This window comes from Mastigoproctus giganteus, chromosome 8 (assembly GCF_048544385.1).
Source record: "Mastigoproctus giganteus isolate SK-2022 chromosome 8, ASM4854438v1, whole genome shotgun sequence".
NCBI lineage: Eukaryota > Metazoa > Arthropoda > Arachnida > Uropygi > Thelyphonidae > Mastigoproctus > Mastigoproctus giganteus.
In genome coordinates this window covers 51,334,176-51,355,569 of record NC_143582.1, presented here as the reverse complement: position 1 = coordinate 51,355,569, position 21,394 = coordinate 51,334,176, and the positions used below count along the sequence as shown (strand labels likewise).

Genomic DNA, 21,394 nt, shown 5'->3' with positions numbered 1-21,394 from the left:
AGAGAGAGAGAGAGAGAGGGAGGGAGGGGAAGGAATCACCAAGAAAGAGAATGATGATGTCCAGCTCAGGACCCTGGGTTTGCCAAGCCCATACTCACCAGATGTCAGCACCCCTGGGGTTAATGGTTATTGCAGGAATGCCAGGTGACCCACCACAGCCACTGAGTTAATTGGTTACTCTTCAGATTGGTCTAACATTAGAAGTGGGATTCCCCAAGGATAAGTGCTGAGACTACTGTTGTTTCTGATTTTCATAAATGGCATTGATAAAGATCATGATATCAAAATTTGCAGTTGATGTGAAGATTGGAAGGGTGATTAATGATCAGTGCTCCTTCAAGATAATTCAGATAGGCTTCATGGGTGGTCAAAAAAAGTGGAAGCTATGTTTTAATGCAGCAAAATGCATTAAAACATAGTCTTACACATGAAGAATAGCAACCCCAAAATAACTTAACCAAAATAACTCCCAATTTGTTGGGATTGAATTAAAAAAAGTAGAGTAAGAAAGGGATTTGGAAGTTGTGATTCAGGTGGCAAGGAATTCCCTTGGTAACCTCTTGATTTATTGAACATTTTCTTGTAGAGGTAGGTTGGTTATAATCTCACTGTATAAGGCAATTGTAAGACTACACTTGGAATACAATGTCCAGGTATGGAGACCACACAGAAATAAAACATTAAGCTTCTCGAAAGGGGTCCAAAGATAGGCAACTTCCTTGGTGAGAATTGCAAAATGGGTACCTGTATGAGGAAAGAATTTGAATATGTGGGCTACAGAGCTGCTGACAGCAGTTTAAGCTCCTGGTAGGGCCACTCTAGCCAGACAGGTTGAAGGATAGAGGTGAGATGAAATGTGTTTCATCATCGAAGAGAAGAGCTAGCAGCCCACCCTTCAGATGTAAAATTAAAATGCCCAAAAAAAAAAAATTAAAGGGTAGAAACTGGACTGACAATAGAGAATTGACTAGGAATGGATTAGGGAAACTCTATAAGGAAAAAGGAATAATATGGAATGTAATCTCTTAATGTGAAAGAAGAAGAAATAGTAGGAGGATGGCTGACCGGGCTAGCCAGGTGGGTAAAGTGCTTGCCTGGCAACCCAAAGGTCGTGGGGTCGAATCCTGCCTCAGGCTTGGATAGTAAAATGCAAAACCTTTGGGAGGTGCATTATGGCCACAGAAGCCGATGTGCCAACAACTATCAAAAAAAAAAAAAAAAAAGTAGGAGGATTAGAAAATAGAAAAATTAAGATTTGTACACTAACAGAAACTAAAAAGAAGGGAAAAGGTATAGTAAATGTGGGAAAATATACATATTATATATAGTGGGGTGCAGAAAATTGAAAGAGCTGTTAAAGGCATAGGGATCTTAATACATGAATCACTGAACAAAATAAAAAACAATATAATCTAGAATCAAAAAGGATATTACACGTACAATGATATTGCAAAATAAAACATTAAACATATATGGTTCAGAAGAGGGAAACCTAAAGAAGGGGTTCATAAATTCTGTAATCAACTACAAGATTTAATTAATAAGATAGATCATAAGAATGAATTAGTAATAATAGCAGAAGACTTAAATGCCCAAATAGGAAATAAAATAATACCAGGAATTTGTCAACATTTTAGTGAACACAAAGAGCCAAATTGGAAATAAATTATTACAGTTTTGTAGAGACTGTGAATATAGAATTAACAATACTTTTTTTGAACATAAAGAACAACATAAAATAACATGGACAAATAATAGGAGCAGTAAATCAATAATTTATTATATAATCATTAATAGAAATATAAAACTGGAAAATATAAAGGATGTAAAAGCAGTACCATTGCTTTTACATCTGTTAGATATTGGAAGTGATCATAAATTAGTAGTGGGAACATTCAGATTTGCAGTATATCCTTTAAGAAAAAACAAAAAAATAAAAAGGATGAAACAAAATTCAAAATTGAATTATTACAATATAAAAGTATTAGGAATCTATACAGAAATAGATTGAGAGAATATTCAGAATTAAAATAAATGGAACATGAAGTTCAGTCAGTAGAAGAAAAATGGGAAGGGATTAAAATTTGTAAAAAGGTAGTATATGAAACATTAGGAGAATAAAATATAAAAAAGAATAAAAAATGGACAGCATTTATTAAAAAACAAAGAAAATAATTTCAATAAGTGAAGAGGACATAGAATTAAATGTGAAAAAAATTAAAAGAATAATAGGAGAACTAAAAAATAGAATAAGTGCAGGTTAGATAAAATAAATGAGTTACTAAAATATCGAGGAGTAAAGCTTACTACAGTTTAATAGAATTATTTAAACAGATTTTTAAAGAAAAATATATCCAGTTGATTGGTGGAAAAATATAACAATTCCAATATATATAAAAAAGGAGATAAGCAATTTCCAGAAAATTATGTAGGGGTATAAATTTATTAAACACTCCATTGAAACTGTGTACAAAGGCAATATCAGAAAAATTAAGTGAAATTTTAGAATTAAGTGATGAGTTGCAAGGTTTCAGCAAAAATAGATCATGCTTAGATGCAATATCTTAAAGTTGCACAAAGTTCCTAAATAATTAATAGATGTAATCTGATATATATATATATATATATATATATATATATATATATTTTACATTATTTTTTAAACTAAATACTGAGGGAATTATACAACTGATGAAATTTAATAAGAATTTTGGAATATAAGTATCAGGAGTGAAAAAATATACCTATAAGGCCATAGTGCCAAGTATTCAAGTAACCTATGTTGGACTTCATTGTTGTACCCTATAAATAAACACATAAATTATAACAAAATAATAAAAATAAAATGATGGTTTAGCAAATTATTGATTAATGGATACATTGAATGGAATGTTAACTAGGGCTAGCTCCAATCAATACATGCTATCAATAATTGGCTGAGGCTATCGGTTTCTGTTTGCCATTTGCCAAGGTTCAAATATACTAAGAATATAATTTCAGTACTCTAATATAATAATGCAATATATGTTAAATTTAGTAGCAAACTGGCAGAATAACCTCTAGCCCAACAGATAGCAGTGAAAAAATAAAAAATAAAAATAATGAAAGTGAATCAAAAATAATGAAAGTGAGTACCAACTATTAATTTTTTTTTTTATTAGTGCAATTTATTTATTTAGTGACAAGGAAGGCTTATGCCAAAATTAAGGCGAGGAATAAGGATAGCAATAGACCTCAATTTCCATCAAATCGCTCTAATATAGATTTTTAGGTATAAAAATTTAGAGTTAGCAAGCTGAAAGCAAAAGCATAGAAACAGCATATTATATAGATACTTCGGATTTACCAGGAGTGTAACTGCCCAACCTTTTAGTAAGGTCGGGCAGTTACGATCTTGGTATTACAGTGTGTAGTGATATTTGAAGTAAATTAGAAGAAATTTTAGAATAGCAAAATACCTGATATAATAGAAGTTATTTTGAATAAGATAAAAATATAAAATAAACATAATATTGAACATCAGTTTTTTGGAAATAAGAATAATAAGAATAAATCAGCCTTTACTGAAATAGTAGATCAAGTAGAAAATCGAAATTAGTTTTCTGTCAAGATATACCTTTATACCAACATAGCTAAAAGGATTTATAACTGAGTTTGCCACATGATATATGATAAAGAATGACCGTAGCACCTTCTTACTTTTGGTTATCATATGACCAATTAAATATTTAATTAATTTAATAACTGAAAATGTGGAAAAATGAAATAATTAAACTACTTACGATACGATACTCTTTTTCTATTTCGCAAATTCCATATTTTTCTACATAATTTCACATATGTTTATATATATATATATAAAGCGGGGAGGAAAATTCTGCCTTGTTTCCACTTTCTTGTTCTATTTTCAATACACACACACACACACACACACAATAAATGCATAATTAAAACATCAAGTAAACACAGAAGAAATAGAAATAACTAAAGGAATCAGACAACTAAACTCATTGAATCCAATGCTCTTTAGCTTGATAATGGATCAATTAATTAATGGAGTAAATAAAGGAATTAGAGTAAAAAATAAAGAATTAAATATAATCTGCTATGCAGATGACGTAGTACTAATGGCAGAAAATTAAAGCAGTTTGCAAATAATGCTACATCATTTTAATAAAAAAGTAAAAGAGTATAATACAGAAATTTCCATAGGGAAACATAGAGCCTAACAGCAGCAGCAGCAAAAGAACCGCCTCAGATGTGTTTTAGAAGGGAAAATGATAGGAGAAAATAGGTAATTAAATTTAACTACCTAGGAATACAGATAAATAGTTCAGGAATAACTCATAAGGAAGTAGAAGAATAAGCATTGAAAGCAAGTAAAATATTTTTGCGAGGGGGGGGGTGAATAATATAATTTGGAACAATCCAAACATCAATCAAGATGCTGAAGTTTAAATACAGTAGAATGCCAGTTATCCAGAATAATTTGAAAGCTAATTTTCCTTTTTTTTTTTTTTTTTATTAATGGTAGTAGTTGAGACAAAAAGTTTTATGCTACAAGAGTATTTCTCTGTTTTTTTTTAACATCATATATCTGGTGAAATGCTGGATTAGGACTGATGGGTTTTCTCGGAAACCATGAGTGATAATTTAGTCATTTGCTTCCGTGAACTGAACCCAATTTTCCATGACATTTTGTTTTCTTCATTTTTGATATTATGTTTAGTTTAGCTCCAGATTAGGTAAGAATAATATAGGCCAGACACTGCGATTTATTATTTTTCTCCTTTTTTTTTTTTTTTTTTTTTTTTTGTGGTAAAATGTCAACGAAAAGAAACAGCACTGAAATGGGCAGAAAACAGGAAGAATGCAATATAATCAAATTGATATTATTAATTAACTTGAGAGATTTAGCAGCAAAAAAAAAAGCCACAACAAATGAAACAAAAAATGCTTGAACATTATTTTAAAAAATTACTTTAAATTTTTCCACATAAAATTTGTAGTAAAATACTTATCTGAATATACACATGTAAATGTGCAAATTTTTATGTATAAGTTATTATTACTTTTTTAAATTAAATAAATTCGTTTCTTTTTTTCAGGCTATTTAAAGTATTTTTCTTTTACTTTAAGTTTGATTATCTATCAAACTTAATTATTTGATTATCTAATTTTGCTATCCAGAAGAGGTCTGACATTAATTATTCCAGATAACTGATGCTCTACTGTATATATAAAACTAGTAAGACACATAATAATGTGTGCAGCTGAGACAAGAGGTACAACAACACAAATAAAACAGTAGAATTGAAAACACTAAGGAAAATAACTAATAAAACACCAAGAGATAAAGCTAAAAGTGAGGAAATCAGGAAGCTGTGAAATACAACCTATTAATGAATAGATATATAATGAAAAAAAGAATGGGGAAAAACATAAATAGGATTGATAGTGAGATGCGCAGAAATAATCAAGAACTGGAGATCCATCAACAAACAAAGTAGAGGAAGAACAAAAAGAAAAAGATTTATTTATGTTTTTTTTTTTTTTTTCCATTTTTATTTAGTTATGTTATTTTTAGCCACTGCAGCAGGCCATTGCATATGAGAAAGGGAGAGAACAGAATTCTCTCCCTTTCTCATATCATACAAATGTCCACATGAATAATTGTTCTGCATTTGCATCTGTAATTCCATCTCTCTCTCTCTCTCTCTCTCTCTCTCTCTCTCTCTCTCTCTCTCTCTCTCTCTCTCTCTCTCTCTCTCTCAAACCATGGAAACAAGCTGGTCAGAATCCATTCACATTTCATCTCTACTTCTTGTTGAACTAACTTTTCTTCTTCATTTATCCCTTCTACTTATGTTGTTTAGAACAACTTTCCTTATGTATTTCCAGAAAATTACAATCTGCAGAATCACAAGATCAACATAAATATATATATCTTCTTTTTTGTCAGCCTTTTACCCATGTATGAGATTAGACTGTTATAAGTTCTAGTAATGTTTTGTGTTTCTGGTTACCAGAACAAATAGAAAAATATGATTTTAGTCTTAGTTTTTACTAAACGTTTTAATCATAGCTCGCCTGAGAACTTGGAAATCTGTCATTATCCATCACAGTCGGGCATTTCTAATTTCATCTTTCTGATCATGAATATGTTAACTGTTATGGTGTTCAGATTACATTATGCCTCCTTGCAGTGGAGGCATATTTCATGAATATGTTAAAGTGTTTTTCAATTAATTGTTTCTTTTCTAATTGTCTTCCACATTAGCTGTAAAGTTGACATTCGAAATGTCAGGTTTTATATTGGTTAGATTGTTGTTTCGCTGTGGAATAAGTTAATTTTTTCCATCCTATTTGTTGAATTTATATGCAATTTTAAAGTTATGCAACATTATTTTGGAATATTTTTCATGAATTGCATCGATAGTTGGTTTTAAGGAGATTTTTGGATTGCACTTTTCATATTTAATGCCATATTTAATTGTTCTTTTGGGATCGTAATAGGTGAAGCAATGGAACAAGGTCTACGAGACTGCTGTCGTTCGATACGTATTGGAAAAATTCTGATTCATAGTGATGAAGACACGCATGAAGCCCATGTAGTATATGCAAAGTTCCCAGAAGATATATCAGCTAGAAAGGTGTTGCTGATGTATCCAATTATGAGTAAGTCTGCCATGTTTAGATGTGTTTATTGTGATACTTTAAAAATTACCATTTTACTACATGTTAAAAATAATTCTTAAATAATGTTATGTGAAAATGTTTTATATGAACTAATTAATAAATGTGAACTAATCACAAAGCATCTCTTAATAATTGTGAATTTTGTTCAGTGAACAAATAATCTAAAAAACAGCAACAAGTAAATGAAATGAAATCTGCATGCTAGGATTAGATGCAGTATGTCAGTTGTGTGACTGGATGTCACCAGTGATAAGGCCTTACACAGTAGGAGCACACATATGGTCCATATTGTGAACTATATGTGCTCCTCCCGTGTGCAGAGTTTGCTTAATACTGCTATGTGATTGTTCTCTGTGGTTTTCTGTTATTACAAGTTGATTAATGAACCTGGCATACTGTTTGGCAGTAGTAAAATTTCTCTGCTGTATATCTGTTGTATTAAACTTAAATCAGAATACTAATTCAACATTTCCCATTATGCACTTCAAACTATTTTTGAATATGGCTCTTCTCCACAAATTTTGCACAGACCTAAATCTTCCCTAAATCATTATACAGAATTTGACGAATCATCGCCTTATTTATATCCAACTTATCAGCCATCACATTCTAAGGGTTAAATGACAGTCTCTTGCCACAGTTTCCCAAATTTTGCAACTCTGTCCTCATTCTCAGATATGCCAGACAAGCTGTACTCACTACCTGTGAGTCTAAAACGCTGATGGAACTGATATTCGGGTGACACTCAAGTCAAGGGGTCCCAATTTCGGCAAAGTCAGGACGGTCTGTGACAGCCAAATCCTCTGCTTGCACCTTCACGATGGTGGGACTGTTAGTAATCCTGGGTATAACCTCCATGCACAAGTACATGGTGGGTGACCACCCAGGTGTGAACCAACGTAAGCAGGGGTCGAGGTGTGGCACCCACACCACATGGAGGAACACCGGCCCTCTGTTACCAGGCAGTACTAGGTGGTAGATGACTCTCATCAACCGGTGAAATACCACCACTTTGCTTATTGGAGGCTTGAAGTAGTGGAACCCATGTTTAGTCTCTAGAGCTAAGTTCCGGTCAACCCTTCCCTATCTCTTCCATCATGCAGTATAATTGATGACTTTTGAGGTTATGAAGAACGTCGTGGCGAGGTCCAATATTCCTTACATTTCGAGGGTACAGCTCTAAAACGGTGTTTGCAGCCTGGTCACTAGTTAGTACACTGGACCGAACCTATTGGTAACTCTCTAGGAAGCTTCCGGATCAGCTAGTGTATAATCTTGCTACCTCTACTCTGCCAGATAGTGACTGGAGGGAGTCCGAGTAGTGTGTATGCGGGGAGCATTGTCGAGGCCACGTTATGTCAAGGATCTGGGTATATTCTTACCACATGTACGCCATATCCAAAAATTTCATTACTTCATACAGCATGTCCCACCCACTTTTTCTTACTATTGAATACACCATGAATTGTCAAACCAATAGAGCAAGCTTATCTGCGAAAAGATCTAAACCTCCCAAGCACTTCATAATTCGTTTCAAAAATATACGCGGTCTCAATTCTAATTTCAACGATGTCCATTTCCACTTGCAGTGTGCCAAATCCCATGTACTTTTTCCGACAGAATCTCATTTATTGGTTAATTCAACTACTGCTCATCTCAGATGCCCAAATTATTCGCTGTATGATTCTTTTTGCCCCAAAGGTGGTACTTGTGCATATGTCCATTCTGATATTCCCTGTCAAAGACTTAGCAATTTGGAATCTCCTCTCTTTGATCTTCTCTGGCTTAAAACCTCTCTGCCTCATTGTGTCAAATTCATCTGTTGTTTCTACCGTTCTCCCAACTCCACTAATCACTTGGAGCTCTTTGACTTTCTCTCTTTGCAATTTGACTTTCTGCAGTCCAACTTTCCTAACAGTGAGGTAATTTTCCTTGGTGATTTTAATGTTCACAACTCCAGCTAGCTTCCGTTTTCTAGTTGCACCGACCCAGCTGGTCGAGATGCTGAGGCTTTTGCAATTACTAATGATCTTGCACAGATTGTTCATTTACCTACAAGAATACCAGACAATCCTAATCATACAGCCAATATGCTTGATCTTTTTCTCACAAACAACCCTTCTAAGTACACGGTTGAAGTGAGAGGCCCTTTAGGCACTTCAGATCACAACTTGGTGATTGTCTCTTCTCCAATGGAACCTTTATCTCATGGCTATTCCCAACCTCATGTTGTTTGGCCTTACAAGAATGCAAAATGGGATGAACTGCGAGACTTATTTTCATCTTTTCCTTGGTCGGATTACTGTTTCAAAAGTTCTGATGTCAATGTTTGCTCAGTGAAATTATTCTTGCAGGAATGGAATCCTTTATCCCACACTCCACTTTAAAATCTCGTCCTTTATCTACACCTTGGTTTTCCAATAAATGTGCTAAGGCTGTTCAAGAGAAGAATGTTGCATATCATAATTGGCATGTTTCTAATTCTTCAGTTTCATTTTTTGCCTACACCAAAGATCGCAACAATTGTAAAGCAGTTATTAACCAGTCCAAACTAGAGTTTGAACAGGCTAAGAGTAGAAAACTTGCTTCTTGCTCTAATGGTAGCCGAGCATTCTGGTCTTTTGCCAAAGCTATTGGCTGCAACTTTTGCCCATCTCTGCTCCCACCTCTGTCCAAACCAGATGGTTCTGTTGTCATTTCAGCCAAGGATAAAGCTGACCTGCTAGCATCCCATTTTTCTTCCAGCTCATGTATTAATGATCTTGGTAAAACACCTCCTACCATTCCCAATATGCTCCATTCAATGCCTCCTGTGGTCTTCCATCAAAAGGATATCAGAAGGATTTTGATGAATCTTGATGCTAAGAAAGCTCCAGGTCCTGATGGTATTTCTTCACTTGTTCTCAAATCCTGTGCTCCTGAACTTACTCCTATTCTTTGCCGCCTTTTTTCACTTTCTTATTCCAAAGGTGTTTTTCCTTCTGCTTGGAAATTTGCTCATATCTAGCCAGTTCCTAAAAAGAGTGACAAATCCCTCCCATCCAATTATCATCTCATTGCAATTGCTTCTACTCTTTCTAAAGTAATGCAGAAATCAATTAACCGCCAACTCTTAAACTACTAGAAACCTTCCATCTGATCAATGATCGCCAGATGGATTCTGTCAGTGTCGATCCACTGGTGATATTCTGGCTTATGTTACCCATTTATGGACTAATTCAATGGAAAGGTTCGGTGAAACACAAGTAGTTGCTCTTGACATCTCAAAGGCTTTTGATTGTTTGTCATAAAGGTCTTCTAAACAAACTTCCATCTTATGGTTTGCCAACTGTTTTTAGTAATTGGTTATCCAGTTTTTTCTCTGATCGTGCACTGAGGGTGATGGTAGATGGCTCTCTGTCTTCTAACGTCTCCACTAATGCCTGTTCCCCCAAGGTTCAGTTCTTTCCCCCACTCTTTTCCTCTTGTATATTAATGACCTTCTTCCATTGACTGGAAATCCTATCCACAGTTTTGACAATGATAGCACATTGCATTCCACTTTCCATTTTGAGAAACCTTGTCCTGCTCAATCAGCTTCAACTTCTTCTCAAATCTGCTACCAATTCCTTAAATGCCGATCTTCAGGTAATTCTCCAGTTGGGCAAAGACAACTTAGTCGATTTCAACCCTTCTAAAACTCAGTCTTGTCTTATATCTCGCAAAACGGATTCTTCTGCTCCTGTGCTTATCTTTAGTGACACTCCGATTTCTAGGCAAAATGATGTATCTCTTTTGGGAATTACCTTGACTTCTAATCTCTCTTGGCACAAGCACAGTACAAATATTGCTTCCTCTGTATCTAAAAAACTTGGTTTTCTCTTTCAGTCTTGGCAATACTTTTCTTCCAAACAGCTGCTCACTCTTAGCATTTAGCATTAGCATTACTTAGCATTAGTGGAGGAATTACTTAGCATTAGTAGATGCAAGAAAGCAAGCTTATGCAGCATCAGCAAAAAAAAAAAATAAATAAAATAAAATAAATAAAAAAAAACCACTTCCACTTCACCCCTCCGTTCGTTCGAAATACCTGTCCAGCTGAGCCTTAAACTTATTTTGGCTATCAACTTCCACAACAACGGATGGAAGTCTGTTCCACCAACCAACCACCTGCTGGCTAAAGGCAAATTTCCTCATGTTTATCCTACATCTGTCTTTCCTCAATTTGAATTTATGCCCTCTGAAGTGATTATTCTGAGCAAGAGGAAGAATCCCATCAGCATTGAGCATGCTCAAACCATTCAATGCTTTATACACCTATCAGATCACCTTGCTGGTGCCTAGTCTCCAGACACTGTAATTTGCAAAACTTAAGCCTTTCTTTGTAAGAGCACCCCATTGTTCCATTCACCAATCTTGTTGCCCTTCTCTGTATTCGTTCCAGCATCTCTACATCCTTCTTGAAATGAGGCCACCAGACCTGTATACAGTACTCTTGGTGTGGCCTGACCATTGCCTTATACAAGGGAATAATCACCTCCTTATCCCTGCTAGAAAAATTCCTATATATCATCGACAATACACCATGAGCTACTCTTGCAGACCGTCTGCACTGCTCAGAAAACTTTATATCTGCCTGCACAACCACCCCCAGATCCCTTTCATTCTCTACCACTGTCAGTGTAGTACCACAGAGTTGATACGTTGCTCTGGGGTTGCTGTTTCCCATGTGTAGTAATTTACATTTGTCAATGTTAAACTTCATTTGCCACCTATCAGCCCATCTGCTCAACCTTTCCAGATCCTGTGTTGCAGCAGCATAGTGTCAGTAGTGTCCTTGACAACCCTGCCTACCTTTGTATCGTCTGCAAACTTCAACATTAAGCTTGATATACCATCATCAATATCATTTATGAATACAGAAAACAATAAAGGACCCAACACTGAGCCCTGAGGGACTCCACTAATAACATTAGTCCACGACGAGCAGTGTCCAGGGTATGGTGTCTGGGTAGCCCTGGCGTTCCACTCCCGAGCGCATTTATTGCATGCCGGGTAGTGGGCGTCCCTTTGGGCTCCGTGGTGGGTAGCGAGCCCGGGCACTGAACCAAATAAAATTTCTGATTCCTGATAAACCTATTTCTTCAGGGGCCCCAACCCGGTTCCTATCTGAAACTATAGACAAAGATACAGATAGCATTAATGCTAAAAAGAGGCAGCGAACTGAAGTACCATCAGGGCCTGTTCCAAGGTTCCTAATTATACACTCCACCGGTGAAAAACCGATTGGTAAAATGTCACCCTTTTTTATACAAAAAGGGTTAGATGGGTTAGCAGGTTCACCCAAATCAGTTAAGAGGCTCCGTTCTGGGGATCTCTTGATTGAATCTAAAAATGACAGGCAATCTGAACATCTACTCTGAGTAACATCAATCGGAGGAATACCCATAACAGTGACACCACACAGAACACTCAATTCATCGAGAGGTGTCATTTCGGAGTGGGACCTTCTCGATGTAACCGAGGAGGAAATCTGCTCCGAATTAAAACCACAGGGAGTTATTGCCGTCAAGAGAATTACTGAGAGAAGGGATGGAAAACTTGTTAAAACCAGGAGCGTTATCCTGACTTTTAACTCTCCTAAACCTCCTGATGAGATTAAAGCTGGATACATCAGTTGTTCAGTGCGTCCATATGTTCCGAACCCTTTACGGTGTTTTAAATGCCAGAAGTATGGACATTCTCAAATGGCCTGCCGTGGAGTCCTTGCATGCGCTCGATGCGGTGCAAAGGACCACGAAACAACAGCATGTTCAGCCGCAAAACCCACCTGTATTAACTGTGAGGGAGAACACCCGGCCTACTCACGAGCATGCCAGAGGTGGAAAGAAGAAAAAGAAATTCAACGGCTGAAGGCAGAGCTAAAGCAGGGAGATGTTCCGTCGGAACTCAGGCGGACATGACCATTCCTCCAAAGGAGTCTTTCACTCCCATCGCGCGTTATCTTTTAAGTTCTCAAAAACGTGCACAGAAAAACCAATCAGCTGCCACTCCTATATCAGTACCTCCTAATGCTCCACAAGTAACAAATGTAATTACGAAAGAAAAGAATAAGAAGGGGGAACTCCCCCCTAGTACCCAAGAAAACATGGATGTTGAGCAGAAGGAGGTACCTGAAGTTTCAGTCTTGGAACTCTTTGCGGAGGAAGAAATGGACACGGGACAGTGTCCTTTCTTCCCCAAAAAAGATAAACCCAAGACTGATAAAAGTAAGCCCTCAGCACCTCGGAAGCCGCCTGATGGACCCACCAAGCCAAAATAATGGCTAAATTCCTACAATAGAATTGTTGTGGATTCCGGCGAAATATTGATGACATCAAGGCCCTCCTGCAAAAGCACGAGCCAGTTTGCTTTTGCTTGCAGGAGACATATCTAAAGCCAAATGACTATCCCATCATGCACAACATCACAATTTTTCGAAAGGATAGAATTGCAGATGGCTCTGCTCATGGGGGAGTGGCTATCCTTGTGGGTAACCAGACCCCAGTGCAGCCCTTGCTAATTACAACTAGCATAGAAGCTGTTGCAATTTGCCTTACGGTGGGATTTTTATTAACGGTCTTTAATGGGGGATTTTAATTTCCTGGATATTGACTGGAATTTGTGGGTTGGTCACTCGCACACTAGCAAGGCTTTTGTGGATTTATTGGATGATTGTTTTCTACATCAGCATGTTCGTGAGGCAACAAGAGGGAGCAATACTCTTGATCTGATTATCAGTAGTGATTCTTCGTGCATTAAGAATCTGCAGATAAATGAACCACTAGGTGGCAGTGATCACAGTGTGTTGAAGTGGGATTTACTCAAGGAGGTAACTACCATCAGAGGTGAAGGGAAGGGTTTTTGTTTTCGTAAAGGTAACTATGATGGTCTGAGACAGTATTTAAATTCTATACAGTGGGACCAACTGATGATGTCACCAACAGCAAACTCAAAATGGGAAGCATTCAAGGAACTAATCTTGGAGGCTACCAGGCTTTACATACCAACTAAGAAATATTGTTCAAGGTTTAGGCCTAAATGGTTGTCAGATGAACTAATGAGACATGTGGCAGAGAAGAAAAATGCATGAGATACATACAAATTAATGGGTGACATGGAAGCCTATGATAGATATAAGTTGGTCTGTAACCAAGTCACAAAGGAGATTAGGCAGGCAAAGGCAGATTACGAAAAATCCTTGGCAAAGGATGCAAAGAAAAACAGAAAAGAGTTCTTTACATATTTAAACTCAAGAAGGAAAGGGATGAATCAGATTGGTCCACTGGATATTGATGGTTCAACAGTTGAGGATCCTGCTCAGGTGGCTAACAATCTAAACGAGTATTTTGCATCTACATTCACGCATGAGGAGTTATTCAGGAAGGAGAATGATGTTGGTAAAGTAAACATTGGCAGTGAGCTGGATGATTTTGTAATAACTGAGAGGAAAGTGGAGGAGAGATTGTTGAGGATAAACTTAAAAAAGGCACCTGGGGTGGATGAGATCTATCCAGTTATATTAAAGGAGGCAGCAAAGGAAGTAAGCAAACCCCTAGCCATAATTATGAGAGCTTCTTTGGACTCAGGGGAGGTACCCATAGACTGGAGATGTGCAAATGTAACCCCAATTCACAAAGGAGGATCAAAGGCTGACACAAGTAATTATAGACCTGTAAGTTTAACTTCTGTTCCAGGTAAATTAATGGAGGCACTGGTTAAAGAAGCACTGCAGGATCATCTAGACAAGAATTCAGTAATAGCTCAGATGCAGCATGGTTTTGTTAAGGGCAGGTCTTGCCTGACCTATATGATTGGATACTATGATGTAGTCACAAAAGAACTGGATGCAGGGAATAACTTTGATATTATATATTTGGATCTTAGAAAGGCTTTTGATACTGTTGCACATGGAAGACTGCTGCACAAATTGGAGCAGTGTGGCATTGGAGGCAAATTGCTGCTATGGATAAGGGGATGGTTGAGTGGCAGAAGACAGAGAGTGGTAATCAATGGACACTGCTCAACGTGGACTAATGTTATTAGTGGAGTTCCTCACGGTTCAGTGTTGGGTCCGTTGTTGTTTTCGGTGTTTATGAATGATATTGATGATGGGATATCAAGTTTAATGTCCAAGTTTGCAGATGATACAAAGGTTGGCAGGGTTGTTAAGGACACTACTGACACTATGCAGCTGCAACAGGATCTGGAAAGGTTGAACAGATGGGCTGAGAGGTGGCAAATGAAGTTTAACATTGACAAATGTAAAGTACTGCATATGGGAAACAGTAACCCCAGAGCAACGTATCAACTCTGTGGTACTACACTGACAGTGGTAGAGAACGAAAAGGATCTGGGGGTAATTGTGCAGGCAGATATGAAGTTCTCTGAGCAGTGTAGACGGTCTCAAGAGTAGCTCATGGTGTCTTGTCAATGATATACAGGAATTTTTCTAGCAGGGATAAGGAGGTGATTATTCCCTTGTATAAGGCAATGTTTAGGCCACATCTTGAGTACTGTATACAGGTCTGGAGGCCTCATTTCAAGAAGGATGTAGAGCTGCTGGAACGGGTACAGAGAAGGGCAACAAGATTAGTGAATGGAACAAAGGGTTGCTCTTACAAAGAAAGGCTTAAGTTTTGCAAATTACAGAGTCTGGAGACTAGGCACCGGCGAGGTGATCTGATAGAGGTGTATAAGGCTTTGAATGGTTTGAGCATGCTCAATGCCAATGGGATTCTTCATCTTGCTCAGAATAATCACCTCAGAGGGCATAAATTCAAATTGAGGAAGGACGGATGTCAGATAGATGTGCGGAAATTTGCCTTTGGCCAGCGGGTGGTTGGTTGGTGGAACCGACTTCCATCACTTGTTGTTGAAGTTGATAGCCTAAACAAATTTAAAGCTCAACTGGACAGGTATTTCGAACGAACGGAGGGGTGAAATGGGAGTGGTGTGTGTGTTTTTTTTTTTTTTTTTTTGGCTGATGCTGAATAAGCTTGCTTTCTTGCATCATATGCCTCTACTAATGCTAATGTCTGCTCTATCTATTTGCCACCTGGGACTGACATCTCCCAGGAAGACCTTGATGATCTTCTAATGCAGTTGCCTCCCCCTTTCTTACTTCTCGGGGATTTTAATGGACATAACACCCTGTGGGGTAGTGCTAACATCAATGGAAGGGGACGAGTCATAGAGCATATGCTAAATGACAATGACCTTTCCCTTCTAAATACTGGAACAAATACCTTCTTCCACATGCCTACCCGTACTTTTTCTGCCATTGATCTCTCTATCTGCTCCCCTTCTCTACTGCCTTCACTCATTTGGGAAGTGGAGGAGAATCCATATGGAAGTGATCAGTTCCCTGTGATAACCTCGTTACACAGTGGGAGCCCATGTCTTCCCTTCAGGTTACCACGGTGGAAGATTGATCAGGCTGACTGGTCTGCCTTCCAACATCAGGCAAATTTTGAACTTAGCACAGTCAGTCAAGAGCCTATCAATGATGCAGTTACGTACATCACAGAAATTATTGTCCAAGCAGCTGCGAATGCTGTTTCAAAAACATCTGCCCGGTTTCCACCATTTCCCAAACCTTGGTGGAATTCACAATGCACAGCAGCAAAAAAAGGCTCAAAACAAAGCGTGGGGGATATTCCGCCGATATCCTACCACGACCAACCTTATAGCCTTTAGACGCGCACGAGCGAAAGCACGCTACATCCGTCGTCAGGGTCAAAAGGAATCGTGGATCCGTTTTACTTCATCAATTACTCAGTCCACTAGTACTAAGGTGGTCTGGGAAAAAATCCGGAAAATGAAGGGTAAATACACAGCACACCCCTCATCGGTCCTTGAATATAATGGATGTACTATTGCAGACTCTACTGCAATAGCCAATGCTCTTGGGGAAACATTTTCTAACATCTCTGCAACATCATCTTACTCCCCAGAGTTTCTGGTCTTAAAGCGCAACACTGAAAATCAGGCCCTTAAGTTCACATCGAAGGGTTCCCACCCATATAATGGGCCATTTACTATCCATGAGCTGAAAACAGCACTTGCCCGTACAAAGGCTACAGCTGTTGGACCAGACAACATCCATTATGAAATGATCAAACATCTTTCACCAGAATCCATGGACTGTTTGCTTTTCATGTATAACAGAATCTTCCTTGAAGAGCACTTTCCGGATACCTGGCGCAAGGCAACTGTACTTGCTTTTGCTAAGCCGGGAAAGGATCCTAAATGTCCAAAAAACTATCATCCTATTGCTCTGACCAGCTGTCTGTGCAAAATATTGGAGAGAATGGTCAATGCTCGTCTCTTATGGTATTTAGAATCGAATGACCTTCTCTCCCTCTTTCAGTGCGGCTTCCGAAGAAACAGGTCCACACTGGACCACTTAATTAGACTGGAAACATCAATCCGAGATGCTTTCCTAAAAAGAGAACACTTGGTGTCCATCTTCTTTGACATGGAAAAAGCGTACAACACAACTTGGAGATTTGGTATTTTAAAAGACCTTTACAACCTCGGTCTGAGAGGTCACCTTCCCATTTTTATTAAAAATTTTTTATCCTGCCGTTATTTCCAAGTTCGTGTAGGATCCTCCCTTTCGCGGCCTTTTTGCCAAGAGGAGGGGGTACCACAAGGATCTGTCTTAAGTGTTACGCTTTTTGCCATTAAAATAAATTATATTTCTGAACAACTTCCTCCAACTATAAACAGTGCACTCTATGTCGATGACTTCAGCATATTCTCTCAATCATGCAATATGAGGGTTATTGAGAGACAATTGCAACAAGCCATTGACCGTGTTAACACCTGGGCCATGGCCAATGGTTTCATGTTCTCACCGGAGAAGACGGTTTGCGTCCATTTTTGTCGAAAACGTAACCTCCACCCCGAGCCTGAATTACGACTTGGACAAAGCACCATTCCAGTTGTATCAGAGGCGAAATTCCTGGGACTCATTTTTGACAAAAAGTTGACATTTGTTCAACACATTCGTCAGCTACGTACAAAGTGTACGAGAGGGTTTAACATCCTCCGCTCTCTCTCTTCTACCTCTTGGGGTGCAGATCGATGCACTCTACTACGTCTATACCGTGCACTTGTACGCTCAAAATTAGATTATGGGTCTCAGGTGTATGCATCTACCAGAAATCACGCTGTTTGTTGGCTTGACCCCATCCATCACCAAGCTATTCGTATCGCTACTGGTGCATTCAGAACATCACCTGTCCAAAGTCTGTATGTCGAAGCAACTGAACCATCCTTGTCGCTTCGACGAATGCAGTTATCTCTACAATATGCCTTCAAGCTGAAGTCCCTGCCAGACCATCCCACGTGGACATCCGTCTTCGAGCCACGATGGGAAAATCTCTATAACACACGACGGACTGCCAATCGCCCTTTCGGCATTCGTGTTCAAGAGCTACTCAATGAGCTTAACATCTCGGTAGACAAGGTTGCTCGATCACCAAAGGAGCCCCTTCCACCATGGCATGCACACACACCAGCATATGACTTCCGCTAAAGGCTGTGACGAAATCTAATACTCCGTCCTTTGTCTACCTTCAGCTCTATTCACAACACCGTGCAGAACATTCTGACTTCTTTCCAGTTTACACAGACGGCTCGAAGTCAGAATCTTATGTGGGATCTGCTGCTGTCTTTCCAAATAATACCATATCAGAGCAGATACCCCTTGATTGCAGCATTTACACTGCAGAGCTGCATGCTATAGAGTTAGCTCTAGATCACATAAGAAAACATCGTTACCAACGGTGTATTATATATGCCGACTCAGTGAGTGCACTACAGGCTTTATCAGCGATGTCACACACTAATCATCCAACCCTGTCCCGAATTCAGCAGATAATATACAATCTCTATACAAGTGGATTCGATATCCGCTTCTGCTGGATCCCCAGTCACATCGGGATTAGAGGAAATGATTTGGCTGACATTGCAGCCAAATCGGCAGCCCTGACGGATAATCTTGACCTGTTAGTCCCCTATACAGACTACAGGCAAGTGATCCGTAGTAACCTACAATCTCAGTGGCAAGATTCGTGGCATCGACTGATTACTACAAACAAACTATGTCGAATTAAGCCTGGGCGATCCATCCTTGGCGGTCCAGCTTACGCAGGGATCGCAAAGAGGAAGTTGTTCTTACTCGGCTCCGCATAGGACACTGTCATTTGACACACTCCTTTTTGCTGAGGGCTGATGACCCTCCTATGTGTGAGCAATGCGACATCGTTTTATCCATCCAACACATTTTATGTGATTGTACCAGTTTTATAAATTCTCGTTTTACTGCTTTTACCCATCTGACTGAGCCATATATGCTCAGTCAGATTTTAAATGACAACGACAATGTGTCAGCAGTTTTTAAATTTTTAAAATCGATCAATATGTATACACTCATATGAAATATACAATTTGCTTTTATCATTGCACTGATTTTATGTATATATATATATATATATATATACAGTAATACCCCGAAGTTACGCGATAGGTGGGTCCGACGAAAATCGCGTAAGTCGAATTCGCGTAAGTCGGGGTACAACTTTGCATATAAATACATATAAATTTTGCTTAATTGGGACCAAGGACTAACAAAAACACTAGTTTAGAAGAAAAATATTAATAAAATTGCAGTTCTTTATACATATTAATACAAAATATGTATTAAAAAAAACAAATGACTTACGTAAAAAAGTTATTTCGATGTCGATGGCTTCATAAAATCTAACAAATTCATCTGACGACACAGCGCCTTCTTTTTTTCACGCAGAATTTCTTCGTAGCAAGCTAATAATTTTTTTATTCCTTGCTTTGTAGCTATAACGCGTTCTTCGTTGGAGTCTATGTTTTCTAAAATTTTTAAGCCCTTTACAATTGAGCCCTTTTCAATTTTCAACCTGTCAAGTTTGCAATTGTCATGTGCTTTTCGCCGTTGCTTCATTTAGGCCTGTAGCACATGCAATATCACATGGTCTTTCATTTCGCTCAAAGCGTTTCACAATTTCATATTTTTTCTCTATCGACAGAGGTGGACTGGCCATAAGCCTTACCGGGGAAACCCCGGTGGGCCAGTGTGATTTTGGCCATAAACCATAGTATGAGGCCCCTATAAATTTTCCCGGGTAAGAATTTTTGACCCAGTCCGCCTCTGTTTATCGATAACTGCTTTTCTTTTTCTCTCTGAATCTGCAGTGTCTTCACCAGGACGCTTCCTTTTCACACCTTTTAAGTATTTTACTCATTTTTAGGGAATAAAGCGCAATTACAAAACGAGGAGGCACGCTTGATACGCATAAACAAAGCTGCGCGCATGTAGCAACTGAATAAACAACACCATAAAGGCAGAGATACACTATTAACACCCCACATTTCTAGGGGTTACTACCATAAAACAATAAAAATCCAGTTGCGTTTCTGCTAGTGAAATCTGTTATAAACTGGTAGTAAACTCGATCTAATTGCATTTGCGATTATACCGATAGCTGGAATTGTGTTGGTTTTTACGTTATTATGGTGAAATGTGTTTTTCCCTTCACTGATATAAAAAACATAAAAGCAGCAAAGTTGAATTTTGTTCATCTTTCGCTCTCATTCTCCGCCGTCGCACCGTATATCGATAACATATGAAAAACGACCTTGAAGATAGTGGGCGGCAGCGTTGCCAAACGAAAAAATCAAGAACCGCGTAACTCCGAGTTCGCGTAAGTCGGGGTAGCGTAAGTCGGGGTATTACTGTATATATATATATATATATGCCACTTTAGACGAAGTAACCTTTTTAAAAGAAACCAGTCTAATCTTTTTTTGAATTTTAATCTTTCCTTTTCGCACTATAACCTTGCTGTTTTTGCGCCACAAAAATCAAAATCAAATCATCTTCCTCATTTATTCCTTCAACTGCCGTTTTCTGGAACAACCTTCCTTCATGCATATTTCCTGAAAATTACAGTCTGCAGAAGTTCAAGTCCAATGTCAACAAATATCTTCTGTCGTCTTCTCAACCTCCAACCCAAGCACGGTACTAAGTACTATAGGTTCTACCACCTCTCGTGTTTGGGGTTTTACATAAAAAAAAAAAAAAAAAAAAAAAAATTTCGAGAGTTGATGGATGTCCACTTTTAGGTCATTGAAACATCTTGCTTCCATTTTTTAACCTTTTATACCATTCAAACACACTGGTATGACTTAATGTTTTATCACCATAAAAGGTTTTTAACATTTCATATGTTTCTGCTGCAAATTTTCCCAGTTTAAAGCACAATTCGATATTCGTTTGTTGCTGTATTGCAAAATTGTGGCATGGAACATTAACACTACTAACAAAACTGGTTATTTGCAACCTGCCAGCCTACTGGAGAATCTTTGTACCACCAATCTGTAGGAGGAAGTTTGAACTACAACATATCACTTCTGTTTATTTTCAACTTCATCGGAACTGACTGCAACAGCACCAGTCTAGGAACTTTTTTGCCATACCTCATATAGCATAAGCTTGTGACCACAAGACAACATGGCTGTGCAGATACATTTTGACTTTATTGAATGACTGATCCTGTAACTTGCTAACTGTCATTGCAAATGCTATAGAAGCGGCCCCGGGTGCCAAGCGATTGTGACTGAGTGATTTCTC

General features: G+C 38.2%; 1 protein-coding gene across 2 annotated transcripts in view; it reads left to right on the top strand.

The window, feature by feature from the left end:
- Nucleotides 1-21,394, top strand: part of kri (uracil phosphoribosyltransferase krishah) — a 156,187-nt gene that overhangs the window by 85,667 nt on the left and 49,126 nt on the right. For both annotated transcript variants that reach the window (XM_090379364.1, XM_090379363.1), the window contains exon 5: nt 6,517-6,678. In XM_090379364.1, coding sequence (XP_090235490.1) covers nt 6,517-6,678 — 162 coding nt within the window. The remainder of the gene's footprint in view (nt 1-6,516; nt 6,679-21,394) is intronic.